The sequence below is a fragment of the Electrophorus electricus genome, chromosome 24 (genome assembly GCF_041902795.1).
Source record: "Electrophorus electricus isolate QZ-2024a chromosome 24, ASM4190279v1, whole genome shotgun sequence".
Lineage (NCBI taxonomy): Eukaryota > Metazoa > Chordata > Actinopteri > Gymnotiformes > Gymnotidae > Electrophorus > Electrophorus electricus.
The window spans coordinates 12,647,712-12,672,794 of record NC_137520.1 but is presented as its reverse complement, the minus strand read 5'-3'; the positions used below and the strand labels follow the sequence as shown (position 1 = coordinate 12,672,794).

The 25,083-nt window shown below is 42.9% G+C and overlaps 3 protein-coding genes across 8 annotated transcripts in view; 2 read left to right on the top strand and 1 right to left on the bottom strand.

Annotated features, from left to right (window-relative positions):
* The first annotated feature begins 5,754 nt into the window (after nt 1–5,754).
* masp2 (MBL associated serine protease 2) lies at nt 5,755–12,796 on the top strand. Of its 2 annotated transcripts, none has more exons than XM_081706641.1 (11): nt 5,755–5,901; nt 6,054–6,270; nt 6,752–6,929; nt 7,252–7,383; nt 8,883–9,079; nt 9,898–10,045; nt 10,394–10,512; nt 10,604–10,682; nt 11,050–11,172; nt 11,288–11,359; nt 11,508–12,796. In XM_081706641.1, the coding sequence occupies exons 1-11, from the start codon at nt 5,891–5,893 to the stop codon at nt 12,284–12,286; spliced, it is 2,055 nt and encodes a 684-aa protein (XP_081562767.1). In that variant the 5' UTR covers nt 5,755–5,890; the 3' UTR covers nt 12,287–12,796. The 2 variants fall into 2 exon arrangements, with proteins under 2 accessions (XP_081562767.1, XP_026872125.3); XM_027016324.3 differs by having other exon boundaries at nt 11,285–11,359.
* Nucleotides 12,797–14,538: 1,742 nt separating this feature from the next.
* dffa (DNA fragmentation factor, alpha polypeptide) lies at nt 14,539–19,447 on the bottom strand. 3 transcript variants are annotated; one of them, XM_027016327.3, is made up of 6 exons: nt 19,310–19,447; nt 17,192–17,350; nt 16,956–17,113; nt 16,663–16,852; nt 15,707–15,834; nt 14,539–15,241 (listed from the first exon to the last, which is right to left on the bottom strand). In XM_027016327.3, exons 1-6 carry the CDS (start codon nt 19,338–19,340, stop codon nt 15,038–15,040), a joined length of 870 nt encoding a protein of 289 aa, XP_026872128.2. In that variant the 5' UTR covers nt 19,341–19,447; the 3' UTR covers nt 14,539–15,037. The 3 variants fall into 3 exon arrangements, with proteins under 3 accessions (XP_026872128.2, XP_026872127.2, XP_026872126.2); XM_027016326.3 differs by lacking the exon at nt 19,310–19,447 and adding an exon at nt 18,437–18,757 and having other exon boundaries at nt 14,539–15,238; XM_027016325.3 differs by lacking the exon at nt 19,310–19,447 and adding an exon at nt 18,437–18,756.
* pex14 (peroxisomal biogenesis factor 14) overlaps nt 19,340–25,083 on the top strand; it is a 47,610-nt gene continuing 41,866 nt past the window's right edge. For 2 of the 3 annotated variants that reach the window (XM_035522427.2, XM_081706642.1), the window contains exons 1-2: nt 19,340–19,411; nt 21,986–22,030. In XM_035522427.2, the coding sequence (XP_035378320.2) occupies nt 19,376–19,411; nt 21,986–22,030 (81 nt within the window). In that variant the 5' untranslated portion in view covers nt 19,340–19,375. Of the gene's footprint in view, nt 19,412–21,985; nt 22,031–25,083 lie in introns of those variants that run through there. The other variant, XM_081706644.1, reaches the window with a different exon arrangement.

Sequence of the window (25,083 nt, the reverse complement as noted above, 5' to 3'; positions counted from 1 at the left end):
CGAACTGACCTGTCAGACATGTTCTCTATGTGTCTCGATCTCAGCTGGGCCACTTGTGGAGCAAAGCATGAAATTAGTCCAGCCTGACACAGCCTTTGAACCAGTAATAGATGCTGTGTTAGTGAGGGAACAAGAATCTGAAACCATTTGCTGGAATGAAGTCATCACAGTCAAGACTCAAAGAGGACAATCAAACCTTCGTGATATGTTATGACTTGCCTGAGGTTGTTCCAATCAGGTGCCCTGAACAATTGACCCACAGTGTGTAGTAATATATGTTATTATGTACAACACTTTTTAATGAGTCTAGTAGACCTATTCTAGTAGTCCAGCAGTTCTGGGTGTCCATTTATAATCATGTGCTGAATGTTGTTTAAAACAGAACTTAAAAGACAGAGAACCACTTATGGTTCTTTAGCCTATGGACCTTTTGGGTTCCCTTTATGCCATGTAAAGACACAGCAAAGAACGATTCTTGATGACACAAATTGCTTCTCTAAGCTCAAACCCATTTAAGTCACTTATCCAGAACCATTCAGAAACTGGCCTGTTCTGTCCTTCAGCAGTCTTACACCTGCTTATAGAGCCTTGACATGTCTAGTGTTTGTAGTTCACTCACCTGATGCATCACTATCAATGTGAAAACTACGATGAAAAACAATAGCAATTAAAATAGAATATATAATACTGTATACAGAGAACTACATATTGATTACAACATTAAATAATAACTCTGGACCCTTAAGCGTTTTTAAGTGTGATAAAAGACTATAAGTAAGAGTCTAAAGCTTGTAACCCCAGTTTTACTGTTTTACTGGCACCAGCATACCAGTTCATAACATGTTATGCAGTGTAGAGCAATTGTTGTTGACACAACAGACTTACTTTGGCTGTTATGTGTGAAAGCGTGTGATGTTTTTCTTTTGTTTTTACTTAGTCTCAGTCACAACGAAGACACGAGATGAAACCGCATAAGGCAGCGGTGACTGTGAAAAGATTAAGTGGCAGCGTGATAAACAAAAATAGCACAGCCAGCTCCGGCTCTAACGTGCAAATATGTGCTACCATTTTGGTTGAGTGGTTTTCTTTCTTATTTCACATTGCTCAGCCTTGTAGAAACACAAGCTGGGTCATGGCATTGTCTGCCAGAACTGATCACGTGTCTGGCATTTCGTCATATATCCACATGTTTGTATAACTCTATTTGGGGACTGAATTTGAAATGTTGTAATTTAATGATTGCCCACACTGAATAACTAACTTGATAATCCTTACTTCACAGCTAGAAATAGCCGCCAATAATTAACTTTTTTTTTTTTTAATAATTTTTTTGTGCTCTTAAATATAACATAGTGCTCAGATCATATCATGCACTTCATTATTCTGTCCTTGCTTCTTAGGACCCAGGTGCCACCATTCAGACTTTGAATGCCACCGAGGGCAAATTTTAATTTGAATATTGGACTGAAGTCGGAGACTGGCTCACTACAAAGCCTTGTGTCTAACCTGCTCCCTGTCTAAACTGTAATAGCAGTCACCCTCATCTATGCATAACTGACCTGCGCATACCACTGCGCTACAACACAGAAATATGGTTCTTTATTATAGATCCCTAGCACATACCTATTTCGTGTTTGGTGTTATTTCATAAGGGAACTGAAAGCCCATTGGCTGAGGGTCAGTGCTGTGACATATTTCGCACCAGTGTGCACCAGCGTTCACTGGTGTGCCCCGGCGTGTGTTAATTGTGAGTGGTGCAGGCTTGCTGCTGGGTGCGAGCGAGCCCAGCCGCAGGTAACGGGGCTGGATGTCAGAAAGCCTGGCAGCCTGCAGCCGCTTGGCCTTTTAAACCCCACAGCTAATGATGGGGGAATTACTCTTGATAAATCGAGGCTGAGTCCTTCTGCTCTGACCTGCAGGCTTGACGTCACATCGCCATTACTCTTTCAATTTGGTCCTTCATGCATCTTTCAGAGAATGAAAGTACCCCATATGGCCTTTTCTGCACTCTCGTGGGCTGGCAGGCTTTTGCCAATTCAGTGGGCTGACACTTGAGATCTAGCCCATATAGTACGCTGTTGCAGACAACGGCCGCGCTAAGCGTGTGATGAGAAGCAACGGTGCTGCTCTGACCACCGCATTTCATTCAGGTAGACGAGGGAGAGGTAAATTACTGAATAATGTCAACTCAGATTAGGCCTACTAAAAATGGCTCTGCTCCCACTCACCGTTTTGCATTTCCTCAAACGAAAATCCTCAGGCCTCTGTTCATTCAGAGGCTCTAATACATATGGTACCTTTTAAAAGTAAAGTCAATTAATCCCAGAATTAATTCCAGATGTTAGACAAATTAAGATACAGATTAAGATTAAAGGCCTCAGATGCAGCAGTTCCAGGACAACTGCTGGAAATATAGAAATATAGTCTCACATGCCTCACACATGTACCTGCCCCAACACACACAAAATATAATAACGTGAATAAATTCATCAGGTCACCTCTCATTTATTTGGGATCTGAGGTCAGAACTGTCTAACCCGTCTTGTCTTTCTCGTGTGTCCGGCTGTGATTCGAACCGTGTTCCACGCTAACCTTTCAGCTGACATGTAGATCTGAAGAATGCTAGAGGTTACATTTGTGAGAACATAATTGCCTTTCAGCTAATACAGAGGAACAGTCAGACACTCAAGTTGAGAATATCGACCCTGGCTATCACTGCTGGTTTCCCGTGTTCGGGCCCTCAGGGCCGGTGGGTACACCTGTGTGTTTATAGATAGAGAAAATCTTTATTCCATTGCAGAACAGTCATGAAGCTACAAAGATGGGAAACTTGATATCCTTCTCCATGTTTCTGAGGTGGCACGTGTTGATTTTTTTGCCTCTAGTTATTCTTCTACTGAAAAATGATTTCCCTGGAGATAGCATCCTCTTCTTTTTTATTTGCTCCACAATAACATTGACACAGGTTCACTGGAAGCGATGTAAATGACAGTGAATGGCTTCTCGCATTTGTGTTCTGTGTTGTGACTTGCTTTCTCCATTGTATTTTGCACAGCTCATAGCAATTTTTATTTTTAGGCCCTGTGGGTGGCTGAGTTTGGAAAGGTTGGCTTTCTTGAGTTTGAGGGTGTAGCAAGAGGGTGTAGCACTGCTAACACTATTATATCAATTAGCATCCCCTCATTATAACAGATGCATAGCCACAAAACATCACACGTGGCATCAAAATGCAGCTGAATGTTACTGTGAAATATTGTAGCTGTACATGACTATAGACTGGATGGCCTCTGTCTTTTCTCTTCGGATGTGTTTGTTAGATATTTTTCCTCTCCCCTTTGTCATTGGTCTGTGTTGGTTTCCATATCAAAGTGGCCTGCTGCCTCTTTAATGGCTGGCTGGGTTCTTGGGAGGATACACTTTATTCCCTGGGGTGCCCTGAGCTTTAGACAGCAGAGAAGAGGGAAGCTTCTCGGTGGAAAGAAATAAATGGCAGGTTCTGTGTGTGGCTTGAAAGTACAAAAACACCATGTGTTGTGCTGAGTCCCAGAACAGTCTGTGACTCAGATCATAGATCAGTAACGATTCATGTTTATACAGTTAGAACCATATTAACGCTGCACTTTCAGGAGGAGCTATAGGACTCTCGACCGTTCTACTGACAAATGACCAGCCTGTGACTCATGGACAAGATGGAGACACTGAATATCATCTTGTCCTTCAGTGGGAAACTGCATACTCTCATCTTCTAATTCATGTAATCAATAAAGTGATTGATGTACATTTGAGTGTTGTGTAGGACCTGTTTTGTGTACCCTTACGTTTTAGCATTCTGTAAAGAAATATGTGCCCAATTACATTGTGCCCAATTACATTGTGAAGCTTTTTTTTATTACATTGTAAGTCAGAGAAAAGGCAGGAGATGCTGGATTAATCAAAACAACTTCACATCATTCTGATAATGAAATGGTTTAAAAATATTTTACTTATAAGGGGTGTACTTATAAGGGGCCAATTAGTTTTCTGTAGGTGTTCTGACGGAGTAACTATATTTAGCTGTTTTTGACTTGTCGTGCTGTTGGAGAAGCTGTAATTAGGACAGGTATATAATCGACCCATCGTCTGTCATGACTGATGAAGGCTGGCTGAGGAGGGTGGAGGCTTTTAACAAACACCAAATTTAACTTGCATGAACAAAAAATTTCAGTAACTGAAGAAAAGGGAGAGATGAGCAAAGAGATAATGTGCCATTCTTTACAGTCACTAGATTGAAATTTTGGCACGTCTTATTTTGGCCAAATACTGGCTCGGACCATCATGGTGGTACAGTTAACTAAGCAGCCTGTCAGGGCCAGCACAATCTCTTATTGGTAAAGAAATGATTACAGTTTCATTCAGGGGACTTTTATGATTCTGAAAACAAGCCATGTTTCTTTGTTCTTTCACTGTAAACTCTTTCCTCCATTTCTGCACAGAAATGGTCTCATGGCAGGCCCCCATCCTATGCGTCTGCTAGGCTTTACGTCTGTGTAGTGACTCAGGACAAAACACACGCTCCACTTTCTAAATCACTTCAGCTGTGGCCCAACAACCTGTGATCTCCCAAGCAGACGAGATGAAGGAGGTCGTTGGATTACACCAGACACTCACAATCAGCAACTGAAAATTACCTTTGTCGTTTATGTGGATAATTATAATAATCTTCACGTACATCAAGCATTACCAGTGTAGTGTATCGCAAATGAGGGGCCTATTACAAGCTCGCTTGTGGAACATTTGTCACATCTACACACTCTCTGCCTCTTGCTGAAAGCTTTCACCTTTTTAAATAACAGTTAAAATAACCATTTCGTTCGATGCCAAAAGGTAGAAATGAATCAGGCTCTGGCGTTACAAAAGCACAGAATTAATTTTGCTCTTAGGATAATTGGCACATGGTATGGCAACAGGCTTTCAACTTTGTTTTTTCTTCAGTGATGCAATCTGGGCCCATTCATTGCAGGCCTACATCCTGCTCGCACAAGCCCATGGCTGCTTGGATCTCCTGTCAAACAGGTGAAAATATATGAGACAGTAGCGTAGAGAATTCTGGCTGCATTCAGGTTTGAACTTTGGTGCAATTAGCCCAGCTTCTTGTAAAGTGTTTGGGAGCCAGACGCCGGGGTCTTTAAAACCCTGCTGTACACTTCGTAGACTTGAATGCACACTATAATGACAAAAAAAGGAAGATTTCTTTCTCTCCTTATCACTCTCAGATGCTCATTTTTTCTCTTTATGCCAAATATATCCATTATTGGGATGACAAGTGTGCATTTTATGCTCTATTCCAAATGTATTTATTACTGTGTCTTATGCCTGATATATCAATATTGTGTTTATTGATAAGTGCCATTGACTTATGACCTTTATAGGGCATTTGTGTGTAAGAAAGCAAGTCAGAACCATTATCAGTGGTTTTTGGAGTCGTCCCATAGAACTTACAGGGAAATCAATCATTGACAAAGAGGAAGGACACCCCCTCCTCAAACTCCTCTTCCAAAGGCTATTTATAATCAATAAGATAGTTTGATAAAGCCAAACCTTTCTAGCCATAATATCACCCTGATACCTTGTAATGTCAAGTAGGGAAAGAATCGTTGAACATGCCGTGCAGTCATGTTTAATAGTCAGTGCTCAAACTCAGTTGTTTCAGCAAAATATCTTGAACCTGGATAGTGCCAGCTCTGAAACTGTCAACATTTGGGAAAGTCCATAAGTATTGGTCAGCAGTATTTGCGCAGCCTCATTTACTGGATTGGTTCAGCAACCTTGAGGGCACTATGTGGTCACCAGTTTAGCTCTGCTGAAGGGAAAGTAAAGTTGATCATCATTAAGGACTCGTACAAGGCTGAGAATGATGAGTGGGTAAGCCAGGCCCTCGGCTGAGGGTGAAGCAGAAATTCAGGAGTGCTGGTTTTGATTCCGCTTTGCTCTGTGAAAGATTTAGTGACTTGTAACATGTAATGAAAGCAAATGCAGTTTTCTTAAAGGTGTGTGTCTTGTGTGTGTGGTTGCAGCATGTATGTGGCCGTGCTCAGTCTGCTCCCCTTGGCACTGAGTGTGGAGTTAACAGGATCGTTTGGTAGCTTCACTTCACCCAACTTTCCAAATGTCTATCCCAATAACCAGCATGTAGTGTGGAACATCACAGGGCCCACAGGACACAGACTTCGCCTTTATTTTATTCATTTCAGCCTGGAGCCTTCTCTCCACTGTGAATATGACTACCTACAGGTAAGCCACGACACTCCCAGTCATACGGCAGGCACACCAAAAGTAAGGCTCACCCTGTAAAACAGCGAATGTTCCTCTACAAATGTCCTTTGATCTCTGTGCCAGGTATTAATATTACTGAATTAACTGATGTTAAGTAAGACCTCTGCAGCTGCTGCATGTATATCTTGCACTGTTGCTTGTGACAGTGGTTACTTTGCGTTTGTACAATTACAAACTGTCATGATAGTGCAAATGAAAATCCTAATTAGACCTTTAATGAGGACTCTAGTTGCATGGCTTCAGTCTAGCCAAACATACGCTTATAATCAGGTTTTTAATACAGCTTAGTGAATGAGGACATTAAGGGTTTTCATTTATATTCTCTCTGTATAGCTCGTATCAGTCTCGTGTTCCGGTGCTTGTAGCTACAAACTGTCCTGGATTTCGTTTAATGTGTCTATCTCATTCCTTGCCGGTCGTTCTCCCTCTGATATAACAGGTGTTTTCGGAGGGCAACGACACTGTCCGATTCTGTGGCAAGGAAGGGGAAAATGACGCGCATTCCCTGAGGAACACGATCCTCTACTCTAGCACCAACAGCATGTCCGTGGTCTTCAGGTCGGATTACTCTAACGAGGCGCGGTTTACAGGCTTCCAGGCTTTTTATTCTGCAGAAGGTGAATCAGATTCTGAAGGTCTATTACCATAATGTCATTGTTGTGCTTACCTGTAATATGCACTGTTGATTCATTTTCTTTTATTACTATATTTAGGTAGTAAATTAGAGAATATGTGGTCTACAAATAAAAAGCAGTTACTTTCTGAACATACGGCAATAATTAACCACTGTATGTATAACCCATCCATATTTGTGTTTGGGACCTCATTAGGGCACTATCTTGATAAGGCCTCTAATTTGCATGCCACTACAGTGTTTGAAAGTGAAACTTTGCTAGGAGGAGCATTGCGTCTAATTGCATTCTTCCTCACCACATGCAGATATCAACGAGTGCCTGAGTACTGTGGATGGAGAGCCTGTGTGTGACCATTACTGCCACAATTATGTGGGAAGCTATTACTGCTCTTGCAGGCTGGGGTACCAGCTCCATGGCAACAAGCGCGACTGCACTGGTAAGGGCCGCCAAAGCTGAGGCCTTCACGCGGGTCGCTCGCTGTCTGAGGAACTTTTCCGAAAGTTAGCAGAAATGTCAGTTTATGCTTGCCTCTGAATAGGCAGGAATTGTGCAGATTATTTCTGTCTCATATTTTAAATGTAATTTGTGCTAACATGACAGCTACATTTTCATTTAAATCTTGACATCTAGGTTTTGTAGCAATAAACATCTAAAACAAACTATGTCTATGACTCTATCTTTAAATGCCCAATAGTAACTCCACTGCTGGTCCCATTGTTAGGGTAAATAATTTTGACTGGAACACCAGGGCGGTATTGATCCTTCTGAACGTTGAACTTTGCCCCTTTTTCAAGTTACTCTTCAGTGTTGCCTTCTTTAGTGCTATATGTTCATAGATCTCTTTACAGTGTATTTGTATCAGTGGCATCGGTGACCCCAGGCCACGACACACTAATAATGCTGTCGCCAGCTGCCGATTGTGATGGCACTGTGCATTACACAGAAACGCAGTTGAAAAAAACATTGTTAGAGTGTCCTTTCATACCTGATGGAGACTGCACAAGCTGGGCTGAAGACTACACAACACCTGAGATAAATGTTCCTCGTGTTAAAAAATGCAAGAGCAGGATGTACACAGCAGCAGGAAATGAACATGCTTGGAACTACACATTCCCTAAACTACACAAGATTTGCTTGGAACTACACATTCCCTAAATTCTAGCGAGCCAGAGTCTAAGTTCTGCTAATGATTATGAAATGCTGTCTTGGGTGGACAGTGTGACTGCTAGCAGGGCTGGCGATGCAGTATCATACCTCTGTGTGAATCAGTTGATCTCTGTCAGTCTGAGTGAGACTGGGTTAATCACCACTGGTTCCTTGGGGAACAGTGGCATTGGGAGCAGTGGAAAATTGATACCTGTTTGCTGCTTTAATAGAGTGGTGATGGTGGGTAATTAATCACGATTACCAGCCCAGACGTTCTCCTTGATCATTATTCTTTGCCAATAGGGAAGTGACATCATATCAAGCTGAAGACGGGGACAATAACCTGCGTGAGAGTCTCCCTAATTATATGAATTACCCAACCTTTGCCACGTTCAGTAGAGCACCTCAGTTTGTTACAGTTTGCCACATCTGCTTCACTTGAAAATGAATTGTACAGTTTACAAAAACAGAAACTGCTCATCAGTCTGTTGATTACTGCCCATGCTGTGATCACATATCCATGATCGAGCTGAATACTTGTGGCAAACTGTAACAAACTGAGGTGCTCTACTGAACGTGGCAAAGGTTGGGTAATTCATATAATATTTATTTTTATATTTGAAATGAGTGGTGAAAATTCTTTTTCTGCTCGGAAGCTGTGGGAGTTCAATTGGTAAAAGGAGTTAGAGTCATGTCACAAAAGACTACATACTGCACTATTCAGCGCAGACAGTCATAGCTGTAAAAGGATTTGTTTTAATAACATCATCATCTTGGTCACATTCACAGTGGAGTGCAGAGGTCATGTTCTGGCAGAGAGGTCTGGAGAGCTCAGCAGCCCCGAGTACCCTGCTGCCTACCCCAGAATGAGCCAGTGTGACTACACCATCCGCCTGTCCGAGGGCTTCCAGGTCAGCCTGGACTTCCTGGATCCCTTTGACGTGGAGACGCATCCTGAGGTTCCCTGCCCCTACGACATCCTGAAGGTTGGTGGGTTCACTGCTAGCAAAAAACAGGAATGTGCACCAGTACTTCTTCTTGGAATATTGAATAAATGAACTGCTGGAAATCCTGAACTCCTGTACTGTCAATAAAATAGAAAATAAATGCCCTGTTACTGTCCTCACCTATACCTCACCTACACATTTTCCAGTGCTAGAAATATCTTTGTTTAAACGTGTGCTCAGCATAAAACCCAATGCACTGTTCTGTAAATTATGGTGATGTGTGTTTCTCATCCTACTAAATAAATAATAATAAATAATAAAATAATATATAATATATCAACAGCACAAGCAGATCAAGTGAAGCCAACAAACAAGTGAAGTTTCCTATAAACCCTAAAGTACATCTAAACCTACCTGTGAAATTCTGCAGAAACTGATTTTCTAAAACAGGTTTCTATCATTTCTTTATACTAGCCTTGTAAATAAATATAAAATCATGCTACTTTATTGATTCATACAAATAAATCCAACATCGTTTGTATGGTAAAAGCACACTTGAATTCAAATGGTCCTAGTTGTAAACAGGCCTATTCTAATTTTTTATTACTGCGCTAACCTCATTAAATAAATCATCATTAAATAAAACGTTGTTAAGTAGTCATACCAGCCCCAGGCTGGACTAGGGTGTATTTAGTAATTTCCCACACTACCTCCTCATCTTTAGCCCATGAATAACCAATAGATGCTCCCTCATGCCTCCTGTAGCCTGTCTCATTTTTTCTCAAAGGACGTGCTTACAAGGACATGTACTAACAAGTCAAATGGACGTGCTCCTCAAAGCGAAACAACCTCTGCAGATCACTGCAGGTTCGAGGGAGTATGGCCCATTCTGTGGAACCAAGCCACCAGCCAGAATTGAGACTGGTACCCATGAAGTGCACGTATCCTTCCGGTCAGATGGCTCAGGGAAAAACCGGGGCTGGAAGATAAAGTATTCCAGCACAGGTAGTCTACACATCACTGGGAGATTAAAAAATATCCGACTGAGATGCTTTCATTATTCTTCACCATAGTTTATTACAGCACAACTTATAGAATCTGTATATAAGCTTTATTGACAGGAAAAGATTTGATATACCATCTGAGTGATGAATGGTATGCCAGCCAATAAACAAAAACTGTTTTACATGTCTTTTAGATTCACTGTTCAAATTTGATGGAGGTCCATGCAGCCATTTCACATTTATGATACAATAAAACTCACACCATCATTTAGATTCAGAAAGTTAATTATGTGTGTGTATGCTGCCATTAGCAGCATTGTTTGATGCTCCTTGTTGTTTCCTCTCCCAGCCAAACCTTGCCCGAACCCAGTGGCTCCTCTCCATGGTCACATACACCCGCAACAAGCCCAGTATATCCTTACAGACACTTTCAGTGTCTCATGTGACCTCGGCTATGAGTTAACTCTGGTAAGTAACTTGCATCCCCAGTTTCAATGGTGAATACCACAATGGAACCTGTGTGGCCTTTGCGGTCCTATAGTGACTTTTGTATTTGTAGGGGGAGGAACCTTTGGCCTCCTATCAAGCCAGATGCATGAAGGGTGGGTTCTGGGATGGTCCACTGCCTCTCTGTACAAGTAAGTCATTTGAGTTCAAACAACCATGACTTGTATATGATTGTCAATTGAGGTTTACTGGAATTATAAAGATACATCTTAAAACCTGTCATACCAAACAGAGGTAGGGATTACCAGCATTTACATCTGCCAGATATGAAAGTAAACGTTATATCAGCATACAAGAATTTGGCTCATTAATTTACAGCATTTAGCTGACATGTTTATCCAAAGCAACCTACAATTATGAGTGAGCACAACTTGAGCAATTGAGGGTTAAGAGTCTTGCTCAGGGGCCCAACAGTTGCACCTTGGCAGTGTTGGGACTTGAACCAGCAAGTCAAGCACCTTAACCACTGAGCTGCCAATGCCAAATTTTTATTTGGAGTGGTTGACTGTGGAAGCCCTAAAGAAATTAACAACGGAAGATGTCAGTTCACCACAACCACGTATAAATCTACAATCAAGTACAGCTGTGAAGAATTCTACACTATGGAGGTCAGCAGCAATGGTGAGCATTACAGTATAGACATAATGACCACAATATATACTTCATGAAACTGGCAGAAAATGACCATTAATTATGAAATGATAATAAATTAATTTTTTTGCTCCCTACTGAGGAGTGTATACCTGTGCACATGATGGCTTCTGGAGAGACACTCTGGGTGGAAGAAAGAGTCCTGAGTGTACACCTAGTAAGTTTAGTGCCCCTCATTCCCTGTGCACGGCACCATTTAGTGACAAGCTTGCATTAAAACACTGAATTCAAGAGCTGTTCAGCTACATGGTTCTGTGGCTTTCCATTTTCTGCCCTTATGTTAACCTGGGGCCCTTCTCTGACAGTCTGTGGCAAGCCCAGAGGGAGACTGGATAAGGTGATAGGAGGGCAGAATGTGGAGAAGAATGAGATCCCCTGGCAGGTGTTGGTTCGGAAGGGGGGCTCTTTCCAGGGGGGCGGCACCCTGCTCAGCGATGACTGGGTGCTGACTGCCGCCCACGTCCTGCATGGCTACAGTGAAGTGTCCAACCTAGAGGTGAAACTGGGCTTGGTCAAACGCCAGGACCCCGAGGCAGTGGTGGGCATCCCCAGAGAAGTCTTCATACACCCGGGTTACCAGCACAATAAGATCAACTTCAATAATGACATCGCTCTGATCAAGCTGGACAAGAAGGTGCCCATCAGCGCCACCATCATGCCCGTGTGTTTGCCAGGGAAAGAGGAACGGTTCCTGCTGAAGACGAATGACTATGGGATGGTGAGCGGGTGGGGTGTGTGGCATAAGTCCAGCCGCCGCGGTTCCCCTGATCTAAAGTTTGCAGAAATACCTATTGTGGACTTCGAAGTATGCAAAGCTAAGTATGACTCCATAGTGTCGACAAAAGGAAAGCTGGTGGTAACGGAGAATATGGTGTGTGGAGGGTTGGCTGAGGGTGGTGTGGATTCTTGTCAAGGGGACAGTGGAGGGCCGTATGTGTTTGAGGACAGGCAGAGTCATAGCTGGTACATTGGTGGCATTGTCTCCTGGGGGTATACATGTGCAGAAGCAGGCTACTATGGGGTTTACACCAAAGTAACCAACTATCTCTCTTGGATTGAGCAAACCATGTCAGAAAATAGTTAAATACCTGCTACCCCACATTGGACAGGAGGATGCTACTTGTTTCTCTGTATTTCTTTCAGCATCATTCCATTTCCCTTAACTACCTGTCTGCTCAGTTAAATGATTTTCTGCAGCCATCAGACAACCAAGTAGATTAAGGCCAGAATGGTCTTTTGGAAACAATCATTGCTGGAGTTGGATTTAGCATAACCAAGTGCCACTTGTTGAATTTGGACAGAGCCTGGGAGCACTGGTACTAATGCAGAGGTGTTGTTGAACACTGGGACGAGCCGTTTAGCCACCCTTCCTTGGCTTGGATTTACACTCATTTACCTCTTATGCATTATGCATCTGATACAACACTTGTTACACTTGCCTTCTATCAGCACAACTGTTCAGGCTTCTCAACTTGGGTGTAATTGCCTCTTCAGTGGTATTCTAGCCTTGTAGAGGCACAATCAGCGTCAGGCTTGCTTTTATATATATATGTGTGTGTGTGTGTAAAGAATAAAGTTTAGTAAGAAGTGGCAACTATAGAGCTGTGATTTAAAATTTGAAACTGTGTTCTCTTTGAGTGGTTATACTCCATGTGTACATGCCTGATCTGCTCGGTGCTGTATTAGCAGTTAGTCATCAATGAACAAAGATTGTCAGACAGAAGATAGTATTGATTAGAATAAAAATAATCCATCAGCAAAGCGTTATTAAAGCCCATGCACAGGCACGAGATGCTTGGATTAGCGAAGAGGAACTCAAACAGGCTTTCTTGGGCTTGGGACGTGTGACTGTTAGAGGCAGCGCGTTTTTATTTTATTGGCCTCTGGCAAAATTGTAAATCAGCGAAATACAAGGCGTGTCGGGGTCAGCATGATCTGCAGAGTAGCCATGCATGGACAGGTCTAATATATATAGTATATGGATATTTTTGGAGAATTTTTGGAATATCCCAGATGTTTCCTTTCCTTACACATTATCAAGTGTGTAAAGAGGTTGCCTCTTCTGCTTCATCTGTGATAAACCAACCAACAACAACAAACTCAACAAAAAAGCACATTTAAATTTGAATATTCTTTGAAATGACACAAAGATTGGAATCTTTTGGTTAGAGTGGTGCACAGACCAGAACCTTTAGGAGGGAGGTTGAGTCCCTGCACAGTGACCCAGTGGCAGGCTTTCTGATATACAGGCTGTAGCACTGCGGTTCAGTCAGCTATGAAAGGTTTCAATACAGGAAGACTTGTGCAACAGTTGCTACACGTACCATGTAGCCCCGTACAGCAGGGCACTGCGCTCTGACAGCGGCGTAGTCTCACTAGTAAAAGTGAAGGATACGGTGGCACGGACCAGGTTTGGCAGGTTTTTTTCATGCCAGGATCTGACGGACTGAGAAACCTCAGCACCAGTCAGAAGTTGCGCGCTCATTACATTGTAAGGCGGGACTTTGTCATGACTGAGCTCAGTGCTTTTAACAAGCTTCTGTTTCCATGAGCACTTGTTTTCCCTTCGTTATAGTCATTATTAACAGCACAGTAAATGTATGCTATATTTAAAAATATATTATGTCTGAGTCATGGCATTCGAACAAGCTAAACTGGAAGTTGTGTATGAAAACAGACATAATAAGGTTCATGGAAAATGGACAACTTAATTTTGACATCCTGTCAGGTGTCCATAGGAAAACAATCTGAATAATTGAAAATCCACAGCAATTTGTCCTAAAACCGAACCAAACAACACTAATCTGTCACAAGCACCAGACTTTAATCACGACTGAATCCAACAACGCTTCCTGCAGCTTTAACTCAGTTTCAGTTTTATATTTAAAGAGCAGAAAGCACATATCAATTTTCTACCAGTATCTATATAATGTACGCTCACTGGTGATTTCATTTGTTAAATAAAACAGATTTCACGTGTTAAAGACACAATAATTCTATTTTTGCATTTTAATGAATAGTCATTTTTGTGGGATTAAGATTAAATTATATATAAATATAATCATATTATCATAGGAAGCAGCCCTGAAGAAATCACATATTTTCCTATGGTGAAAAAATTATTTTCTTGAAAAATATTTTAACATGTCAATATTTTTTGCTTCCCATCATGTGGATAATTCATAATAATGACGGGACCATTTGGTCGATTCCACCAAGATTTGATTCTTAAGCAAACTGCTGGCATGTGGAAGCACTATAACAATTTAGTGGAAAATCACATATTATAACCTCATCAGTAAAACTTACAATCTTAAAAAATTTTAAAAAATCAAATTAAAAAAAAATAATTTTATTATGTCTGACAGTCTGTAATCCAGTGTGCCTTTCATTTTTCATTACATGAAATTTAAGCATTTAAAAAAGCAAGTCTATCAAAAATGTCAATCAATTGTAGAAAAAAAAGATTCCCCTTTAGAAACCCCAGTCATAAATGGAAGATCATAATATACATATCCATTCATAATATTCCTTTATATTTTATACATTTTTATCAAAGAAATATACTATAAACCTCTGTGATGTTAGCACTAATATACTGATTCAGTGAAGCATTTATGTTCACATTATAGACTTAAAAACGAGAGAGAAACCTGAAACTTCACGGAAATCGGTCCTATTTAGTATGAGGCTTCTTTTTCTTCTCTAACACCAGACTGCACGAGCCAGCATACAACATGACTCCGAAAGCACACGACATTAAAAAAAAACAATTCGACCTCCATCAGCCAGGACTGGTTCGTCCACACCATGAAGGAAAACTAAAGTAAACCCATTAGCTACGTTTGGCCCGCTTATGCAGTGGGGTGGTGGGAGTGGCCTCGTTTCTCTCTGAGTGAGTGCTGAGGGCCTGCAAGGCTTGCAGCTGCTGCACACGCATCACCAGCTCAGCCTCGCAGGCCTGCGTCAGGTCGGCAGTCTTCTTGCCGTCCCAGCCTAGTGCCTCGGCCATGGCCTCCGATCCCGCATTCAGCACCTGCTGAACATGCATTCGAGGCACAAGTTCACATCACCATGGATGCAAAAGCCCATGTTTTTATCATTTATCTGAAAAATATAGTCACTGTAAAAATAAATAAATACATAAATAGATGGCATCTTTTGATATAATCTTTTGATATAATTGATACTATCTGATATTATTCAATCTCCAACTACTCCATATTTTAATATTCATTATTTCACATGGGTTAGTGTCAGTTAAAGTGGATGTTAAGTAATCAGTTATGTAACAACGGTCAGCGTAGCCAGACTGGGTGCTGATGTTGTGGAATGCATGGTGCTAGTGCCCCCATGTGGAAAACAGATGAAAATGCATTAAGAGAATAATCTGGATAACTTTTACTCTCAGACCTTGTAAACAGTACATGTATTCAGGATGTAGGTGATCCTTGGCTCTTTAATAAAACCTCAGTGAGGAGAAACAGGTTCACTGTTCCCAAACCTGCAGTTCTGTGTTGGAGAGTCTAGTTGCAGGGCTCATTTTGGTCTTCAGAACTTGAAGTGTCCTGGAGCTGATACCTGCCACCGAGTTCATCTCCAGCCCATCTGTTTCATCCTCAACCGTTCCACCTGCACCAGGCACAGCACACTAATTAGCTCTCAAAAAGCACATGATCTATTTAATGTGCATTAGCTAAGGCGTTCATTCAACTGTAAGAATTATATGTAAAATGGCTCGATGCAGTGACATTTTCTGCTTGTGGTGACAGAGATCACCCCCCCCGAAGGAGAGAGGGTGATGTGACCGGGACTGGCTGGCTGGTTCTTTGGTGTGGTGGTCAGGGCACTGGTTACCCTGTTTACGACCTGCTGGACCCAGGGCTGAGAACCAGGAATGGTTGCTGCCCTCCGCCTTCACCACAAATGGTGTCAGAAGCAGGAAGGCCTTGGGAGCGCACTCATGGGTAAGGAACCCACCACCCCCTGCTGTTAGGGGGACGGGATAAAGCCTGGGGTCTTACATCGTCGTAACCCTGGATGATGAAGGGCTGGAGCACGAAGCACCCATTTAAGGGGTGAAGCGCAGGCGGTGACTGAGACCACCAGCCCCTGAAGGAGAGGGTGATTTGACGGGGATCGTCACTGAAGGCAGGGGAACTGGGTGGTCTGGCTGCTATGCCAGGGCTGGTCCTAGCTATGGCCTGTAGGGCTTGGGTTCAAGACCCAGGGGTAGTCGTTGCCCTCGGCTTTTGCCAAACTGCTACTTAACCCCTCAGTGGCAAAGCAAGGCACGTGCTTTCGAAGGATTTTGTTTTCCATTGCACAGTTGTGCCACCTCTTGGCTGTGGACCTTCAATAAGTCAAAATCAAGCACATCCATTGTCTCAGACACCAGACTGTCAGACGACTTGTTTTTAAAACATTTTCAAAATTACATGTCTGTAACGAGATTCCTACCCTCTTGAAGCGCGGCCTGGCCATCTTCTTTCTCCAAAGCCTTCAGGAAGAGCTGCAGTAGCTCTCTGGATTGCCTCTCCTCTTCCCTGCGGTCCAGGAATCTCTGCAAGGTGTCTTGTAAATCCTTGGCCTTCTGCTCTGGGAAGCCCAGTACTGAGGCCAGGTCTGCGCAAGGTACATCTACCAGACTCTGTGAACACATATTTTAGCATTCAGTCTGAGGCAACAGAGCGATAAATAGCGACTGTCGTTGGGGCATCACGGAGTGGGGACGAGGTTTGATTTCAACAGACCTGCAGATCTGCTTCAGACATAAGAATGATGCTGGCCAGGTCCTGCCTGAGCTGGCGAGCTAAACCGTGCCAGCCCTCTGCACCACTGGGCAAGCTGTCCACCACGTCCGCCTCCACTTCAAAAGAATCTTGGCTGAGCCTTGCTCTGTGTCCATCACCTACAGAGGATGGTACACCTGATTAGGATCTGAGGTAAGCTTAATAAGAGAAATGTCTGTATCCAGGGACATTCTTACATCTACTAGCAGGGGTCCATATTTCCTTCTCACTCAACAACATGAATTTGGTATTTGAAGGCAGACATAAAAAGTAGTCTTCATCTTCCACAATAGTCCCATCATCCTCAAGCGTCACCAACACTGGCGTACCATGGTCAAACCCTAACTTTCCACTTCCTGTATAAAAGAAAAGAGAAATGAATTACAGAAAAGGCATGGCATATACAAAAGACACAGAAGACATGGGGTCTTAGATATTTACATTTACAGCATTCAGCGGACGCTTTTATCCAAAGCGACTTACAGTTATGACTGAGTACAACTTGAGCAATTGAGAGTTAAGGGTCTCACTCAGGGGCCAACAGTGGCAACTTGGCGGTGGTGGGGAATGAACCAGCAACCTTCTGATTACAAGTCAAGTACCTTAACCACTGAGACACCACTAACATGGAGAGCTTAGTAGTAGTACAACAAAAAAGAAGGAAAAGACAAACCATCATTTCATGAGCTTTGGGAAGGTCTTGATTTGATTAAGCCTGGCAAATCTTCACTTTAGATATATCCGCAAGCGGCAATTCCGGGTTCAAAAATGCATCGGCCCCTGGACCCATCACGCAGAAGGCCCCCACAAGGTCTCCGTGCCAGCCATTAAACTGCTAAATCTCGTATCAACCTACAACACTATAGCTCACTGGTTATGTTATCATCAGTACTGGCCCATGTGCTTGCCTGCCATCATCGTACACGTCCGAACCCACAGAGCAATAAAGCATAACTGCTGTTTACGGATACAAGAACAATACTGGGTTTTAGTCACACATGACAATAGAGTGGTCTATTATTTCTCAAACCTATGAGATAATTATGTACGCACGTTTCTTTCCAATACATCAGGACCCAAGGGACACTGGCCTGTGTGGTATGCTATTTGTAAAAGGTTCCCATTTATTCTAGAATTTGATGAGTCTTGAAAGATTTAGATATTGACCGTCTGACCTTTAAACGGTAAGTCATAGATTTTAAACAAATAACTGGAAAGCAGTAGAGTTTTAAAAATAAATTATTTGCCAATGTGTTTGGCTTTTGTAACTCTTCTATGTGTCTGTATAACACTCCATGTCTATAAACCTCTGTACTGATGTGACCTACTTTCTCCGTCCATGCAAACACAAGGCGCATGCAGAGTATTGCATGGAGGAACATTTGTGTTGATTTGAACTCCGTTTCTACCTTTTGTCCATTTCTGAGATACGAGTTGCTTACCTTTTACTCTGAGCTGATCCAAGGAACACACCACCAGACCGAAATGTCTCTGGCGGGTCGCGTTACACACTTTGCAAGGTTTCAGATCAGCCATGGTGGCACTTACAGTATCAGCTAAGCTAACTCTCTTACTACTGTAGGGTTCCGACCCCCTTTATTACTCCAATAATTATGAGATGGCTTTGATAATACTGCATTAGCTGCGCTTTCTACGGCGTGTTTATTTGAATTTCACTTCGTGCTTTCAACATTAAAAGTAAACCGTGTTGACAGCAGACGCTCTGGATCAGCTAGGTGGCCTAAGACAGGCTCGAGTAATCGATTCAGATTCATCTAAATCTAAGTAATGAAAAAAAGTTAATTGTAATATAATTTAACATCTTTCTTTTAGAATCAGAATACCCATCTTCACAAATTGCACATGTAATGCATTTTTGTAACAATTGCTCTTCAGCTATTTTCAGACTTCATTTATGTCTGGTGAATCTAGGTATAAATGAATTTAGGTATAAATGAAATAAATATAACTGCTAAAAAATCTGGAAAAGTTGTATTATAGATATTTAAAAGCAGCACTGTCTTTCATTGTCGAATAACTGAAATTTCTATGAAATATTACTGAAAGACAAAATTATAAACTGGACAGAATTGTTTTGTTTGTATTTAGTTTGTTGCCCACCACCTCCCGACAAACTTTATCACCGGATTCGTCACCGTGCTGAACCACAAAAATCGTACTTTGTAGATATTATATCGTCTCCTAAAATCTCACGAAATACGCCGTTCAGCATTATAAAACACGTTTCCACATAATAACGAACCTTTATTTTGAAATGTCGCCGGTGAGCAGTAGCTCGGGGTTGATTATTTTACCTACGCCAGGCAGAAGTAATCGATGCAACATCTAAACCCACTCGATAGCCGCGCAGCCCGGAGAAGATGGCGTCCTCGGAGCAGGCGGAGCAGCAAAGCCAGGTAGTTAAATCACGCCGGGAGTCTTCAGCATTGCTTGACGGCGACCAGCTGGACGTCAACGTTCGTGTCGTGTCAGCTCTCGTCCCCTGTTGTTTTGAGGAAAGTTTTTGCCCGCCCAGTGTGGGCTGGCTAGCCGGAGCTTGTAGTAGCTGCAGGCCAGACGGGGCTGTTCAGACTGACTTAGAGATGTCAGCAAACACAGCTAGATTATTCCCTAACTAATGTGTCTCTGAGGAACAAACACAGCTAGGTTATTCTCTAACTAATGTGCCTCTGTCTCTGAGGAACAAACACAGCTAGGTTATTCCCTAACTAATGTGTCCTGCCTCTGAGGAACAAACACAGCTGGTTTATTGCCTAACCTAATGCGTTTCTGTGTTGTGCAGCGTCCTCTTAATGACTCAGGGTGTAACTACAGTAGGTTTTTTTTTTTTTTGTTTTTTGTTTTTAAATATACAGTTACCTTCTTGTCATTTAGTTTTTGTGTATTGTTAATCATTTTTAACAAGCTAAGGAAAGTGACATGATGTAGTTAGTGCCTACGTTTAATGAATGGAAATGTTGAAGGCAGACACACACAAGTCTGCTCTTTGGTGTGGTTTTGCAGGCCAGGAGTGTAGCTACAGGTTTGGCGCTGTAGAGCGGGCGTGCAGTGAGGTGGAGCGGTTTCCCTGCTCTACCACACCCGTGTTTGAGCCACGACCACAGCAACTCCTGTTACAGGCCGTGTCACGTGAGGAAAGAAACGAGAAACCGTGTCTTTATTGAGCATAAAGATGAGCGTGAGGATTAGTGGGGGAGTTTGCTCAGTGTTGTGGTCAATACCAAAAAGCACCGATGGCCTTTGTGTCCAGTGCTGGCAGCATGTTGCCCATCCCGTGCCGCTGGGGGCAAAGGGTAGAAAAACATGAGTTTGGAAATGTGTGTTCAGGTAATTCTTCAGCCAGTGTTTGTGCCAGCTTATTGAAGCATATGGAACATATTTTTATTACCATGTTATATGTACATAGCAAGTTGTAAATAGTCTTCTTTTCTCCAATGAAAAACATGTCATTAGTGTGTTTCTCATATTGAATCAGCAAAAATATGATTCTCCAGTATTGTCTGTGGATTGCTAGAAGAAATATAATACAGATCCCAGCCAAATCAATTTTCTTTTAACTCGTCTGCCAATATTCTGTCAGGCTAGCTAAAATCAACTAAATAATAAGTGAATATTGAGTATGTTTAGTAAATGTGTGCTTGCAGGCCCATCTGGCTGTGTTGTAAATATCCCTTTCCTACATTGTTTAGTTCCCTTTGACATTTTGGGAAATTGAAGTAAGACATACAGGCCTAGTATTTACAAAAAAAAAAAAGCAACTTTAAATGTATAGATGTTTTTTAGGGTAAAAGCTTTTCTGCTTTTAGATTTGGTTTCAGCAGGGGATGTTTTGTGATTGATGAGAGCACAAGAATGCAAATAAGTTGCTCAAGGAAGTGCCACTAGATATCAGTTATATCGGGTTAAATTTTCTTTGTCAGTCGAAGTGCAATGAGGACCTCTTGTAGCCTTGTCTTTTGATGTGGTTATTTCTGGAGTTTGTCTCATATCTGCTGTAAAAGTTCTGTTTTTACCCGTGTGTAGTGCAGATGATAGTCTGGTTGATGGAGCTAGCGATCAGGCTAGAATCGGTTTTCAAACCTTGGACATGAGTAATGGGGTTTTGTTACAGTATCAGCTGACTTTCAGGTTCATGACCAAAATCCAACAGGTGATTGAAAGTGAAGAAGGCTTTTCATCTTTTCCACCACTATGATACTATATACAAGAAATGTCTGTAATATATAACAGTAAAGTAAAAACACTCCTAACATCCATGGATGCATGTCCCCGCTCATGCTAAAGGACACAGAGTGTTGCCCTTCATAGAGTGTAATATGAAAGTGTTTATGCATTTTCTGTCCTCACCCCTCCACTATACGCTGCCCATTGCACATGTGCTTTCATTGGGGATTAATGCCGCGTTAGCCCCTAAAGGTACACCAAGCGTCGTGAAACTAAGGCATACTGCATCAACTTTTTGATGTGCTGAAGCAAAACTGTCCTTTAATAAACGTTTTCGTTAATGCTAGTGCTTCACCTTTCTTTCCAGGGCTCGCCGGTCTTTTGTCTTGCTTGAATAACTAGCAGTCTGTCTGCCTTTTTTTCCCCACTTACGTGTTTCTCATTCACAAGCGGTAAAGTGTAAGTTTAACCTTCAGGACTGGGGCAAAGTAAGCACGACAATGTGTGAACTGCCTAACTGCTTCCGTTACAGCCCTGCGTTAGTGAACTCCCACAGAAATGTTCAGATCCGTGTGCTGGAGCAGGTGGTAGATGTGAACACTGATGCAGCATCAGGACCACTGTAAGAGAGCAGAGCTCCACTGTGGTCTTGGCCCAACACCGTACCGTTACATTGCTAAACTGCTTCCACTAAGATGGCTGGCATACAGGCTTGATTGTTTTCGTCATCAGAGATGAGAGCTGAGTGTGTTGTGTAAAGAATGCCTCTAGGTGGTGCCGTAATGCCAGTGTGCTTTTCTTTGCAGAGTGGCTCTCCAGTCAGGGAAGATGGTCTTCTGCGGGAAGCACTGGTAAGGCATCACTCTGGGTGTCTGCTACTAGCACACAACATTTTCACACAGTGAAATTTAGCACAAGGTAATGCAATTATCAATAGTTGGGACCCATTTGGTCACCCCTACACATTTTAGTTTCTTAGCTTTGTTAAGTGAGCATGCTTATTATTATTAAAAAAACTACTGACTGCATTTGCAAAAAGAAGTAAGGCAAACCATAAGTGATAAATATCTAACCACTAAGCTGTTTTGCTACTTGTAAAAAGTAAAAAAGAAGGGTTTGTGAGATGATGTCAGTTGGCTCTCAGGTTGTTGTTTTTTTGTTTTTTTTAATGAGTAGGCATGACTGTCTTTAATCCAGAGTTACATTTACCAGCCTTGAATTTGCCACCAGAAACTATTATACCACTTGATTCTCATACATAATTTAAAAACATAGTCTGTCATGTCCCTTTTTTGTCATTTACATACTTGCCTATGGCATGTTTATAATATCGGGATGGTTAGTTTATAAATTGTTCCCTTTTATTTAATGTAGTTTCATGCCATATATGATCTCAGACCGTGCTAAAAGCACTCTGCTCCAAAGCATAAAACTGCAGATTATTAAGCCTCGTACTTTCCTTTCTTTTCTCCTTTTGATGAGCTGCTCTTTCCCAGTTAACTGGATTATTACAGCGCTGGATAATTCATGTCACAAGGCATTATTTGGATGAGGTGAATAATTGAAATCTGTGTCTGAAGGGATTTGATGTGGATGAGAGGAAGGGCACCATGGGCAGGCTTGGAGGGAGGTTCTGGGCGGGTGTGTGCTGGTATGTCAGGCTGGGGACAGCAGTCATGCTAACAGGTTCTGACTCGCCTCTCCGGGACGGTCGGCCGTCGTTCCTCGCTGGTGAGAGGCAGCCTTAGTTGTCTGAGCAGTAGCAGGTTTGGACCCGCCCTCTATGCTGGGCTGTCACTCAACGCCAACACAGTCATACTCCTGCCTAAATGCTCTCCTCTAAGAGCTGCCCTCATCTATCAGCTCTCTCTCAAGCCCCCCCGACCAGAGGCTGGTCTCACCTATCACTCCTGTGTGTACCCCCTAGGGCCTGGCTTCGCCTATTGGCGCTCTGTGTCTCTGTCTCTGTCTCTGTCTCTCTCTCTCTCTCTCTCTCTCTTGCTCATTTTTCTCATACATTTTCTCTTAACATTCTTTGCCTTTATTTTTTTTTATACCAGAATCACCACCGTAGGCTAACATCAAACTGACCTGGACATTTGTTTTTTTGGCCATACTGTGAAAGTCTGTGAATAATATTCTAATCTCCATTTCTTCAGAAGATTCATTCATTCTTCTGTATCCTCAGGAATATTTAACCCTTCACAAAATTAGCTCTAACTGCCTCACGTAGTTATACCTCTCGGTTATTTGCTCTGCGCTTGTTCCTAAAATACGCTTTAGGTTACATGCTTACGCCTCAGTTACACATCGGTGATGTGTAGCTGTGCTCCCTCGGGTCCGTGCGTCTCCAGCAGTGACCCCTCCGCATGGACCCGCTTTGACCCCGAGTGGGTCTCCAGGGGGCGAGCCCCTGCCTGCCGAGCTCACGCCTCACACCACAAATATCACTGGCCTCCTGTCGAAAGAGGCAGGGACGCAGAGGCTGGCGGGAGGAAGAGTGGAGGAGTGGGGTAGGGGGTGGATGAGAAAGTTGTCAGAAGAACATCCCGGCCTCGCTGTGACTTCAAAAGCTCCCCTTCCCCAGGATATTAAGCGACTGTGATGAAAAATTTAGTGAGCGTTAAATAAGGCGCTTTGAAGTGATCTGTTTTGGCTCAGCAGTCTCCGAATTTCCGGAGCCCCTCTGCTATCACCACCATGTTGGTTGGGAGGAGGGGAAAAGCGGAAAAGGCTCCACAAAGCACAGGAATCGGGCAGATGCCAACGTTACCAACGTTACCGCTGCATCCAGTAGCAGCGGTTGGGAGAGGGCATTTGTTTTTGTTTTGTTTGTTTATTTTTCCTCATCTGGTTTTTCTCTTTACTCCCTTCGTTTAGCTTTTCTTCTCCGGCTTTGCCATCACCCTTCGCCCTCCGCCTGTGGTAGACATCTGTTGCTCGCATGTTAGTTTTGAAAATGAGCTTCCAGTCCAGTGGGGAGTCATGGAACACAATGGCACTCACAGGAGGGGCTGCTCACGACAGTAGCCCTGTTTTGCTGCTGGAATGACCGGACCGTTTGCGGGAAAGCGTTGTGATTTTGTTTCATTTCTGGGGATTCTGGTTATGAAACCCGAGATGTAATTGTTCGGAGAGCGTCGGGGGTTAACCAGTAATAAATCTGAAAGGCTAACACAGTATTCCTCTGGTGACGCTTTTGAAGCGATTTAGAGCTCTTTTTTCTTTGCTCTTCCCCCTTTTGCTCGTTACTTTCTTTAATTGTGATTGTACTCCTTTATTGGCGTAGTCTGCAGTAAAGGGGAGTTATGGTTGGCGTGGGGCCTTGCGCCTCCGAGATATTTCAGTTATTGGGGAAGACCGTCACGAGGAGGCCATGACAGCTGCTACTACAACGAAGGAAGACGCACTTGACATTAATGTGGGCCTCGAGGCTATAAAAAGTAGGTTTTTTTTTTTCTTTTACTGAAATGTGGAAACCCCACAAAAGAACATCGTTCGATAATAATATTACAGAAAGTTAAGAGTCTTTTAAGCTGGCTCTTGTCAAAAAGAAGGAGTGCCATGCTACGTGTTCCTTCCTGTTTATCGCTGAAGCATGCGGCCAAACTCTCGGCTAGTAGCAAGCCTATAACGTGCAGCTTACAGACAAAACAAAACAGGCAAACAGTGCAAGATGTATAAGTTTCCCACAGTTAGAGTTTTGTTTTCCCTGCCGAGGAAGCCGGCGTCAAAGAACGAGGTGTCGCGTGAAAGCCGGACTGAAGCGCGCGCGTCATCGTTATGACGGCTGGCGTTAGGCCGTTCGCGTCTGAGGCGAGCGACGGGCCGCGGCGACTGAACGGAGAGCGCTCGGTGGAAGGGCGTGTTGTCGAGAGAGTGCCACTCGCACGTCCCGAGCTGC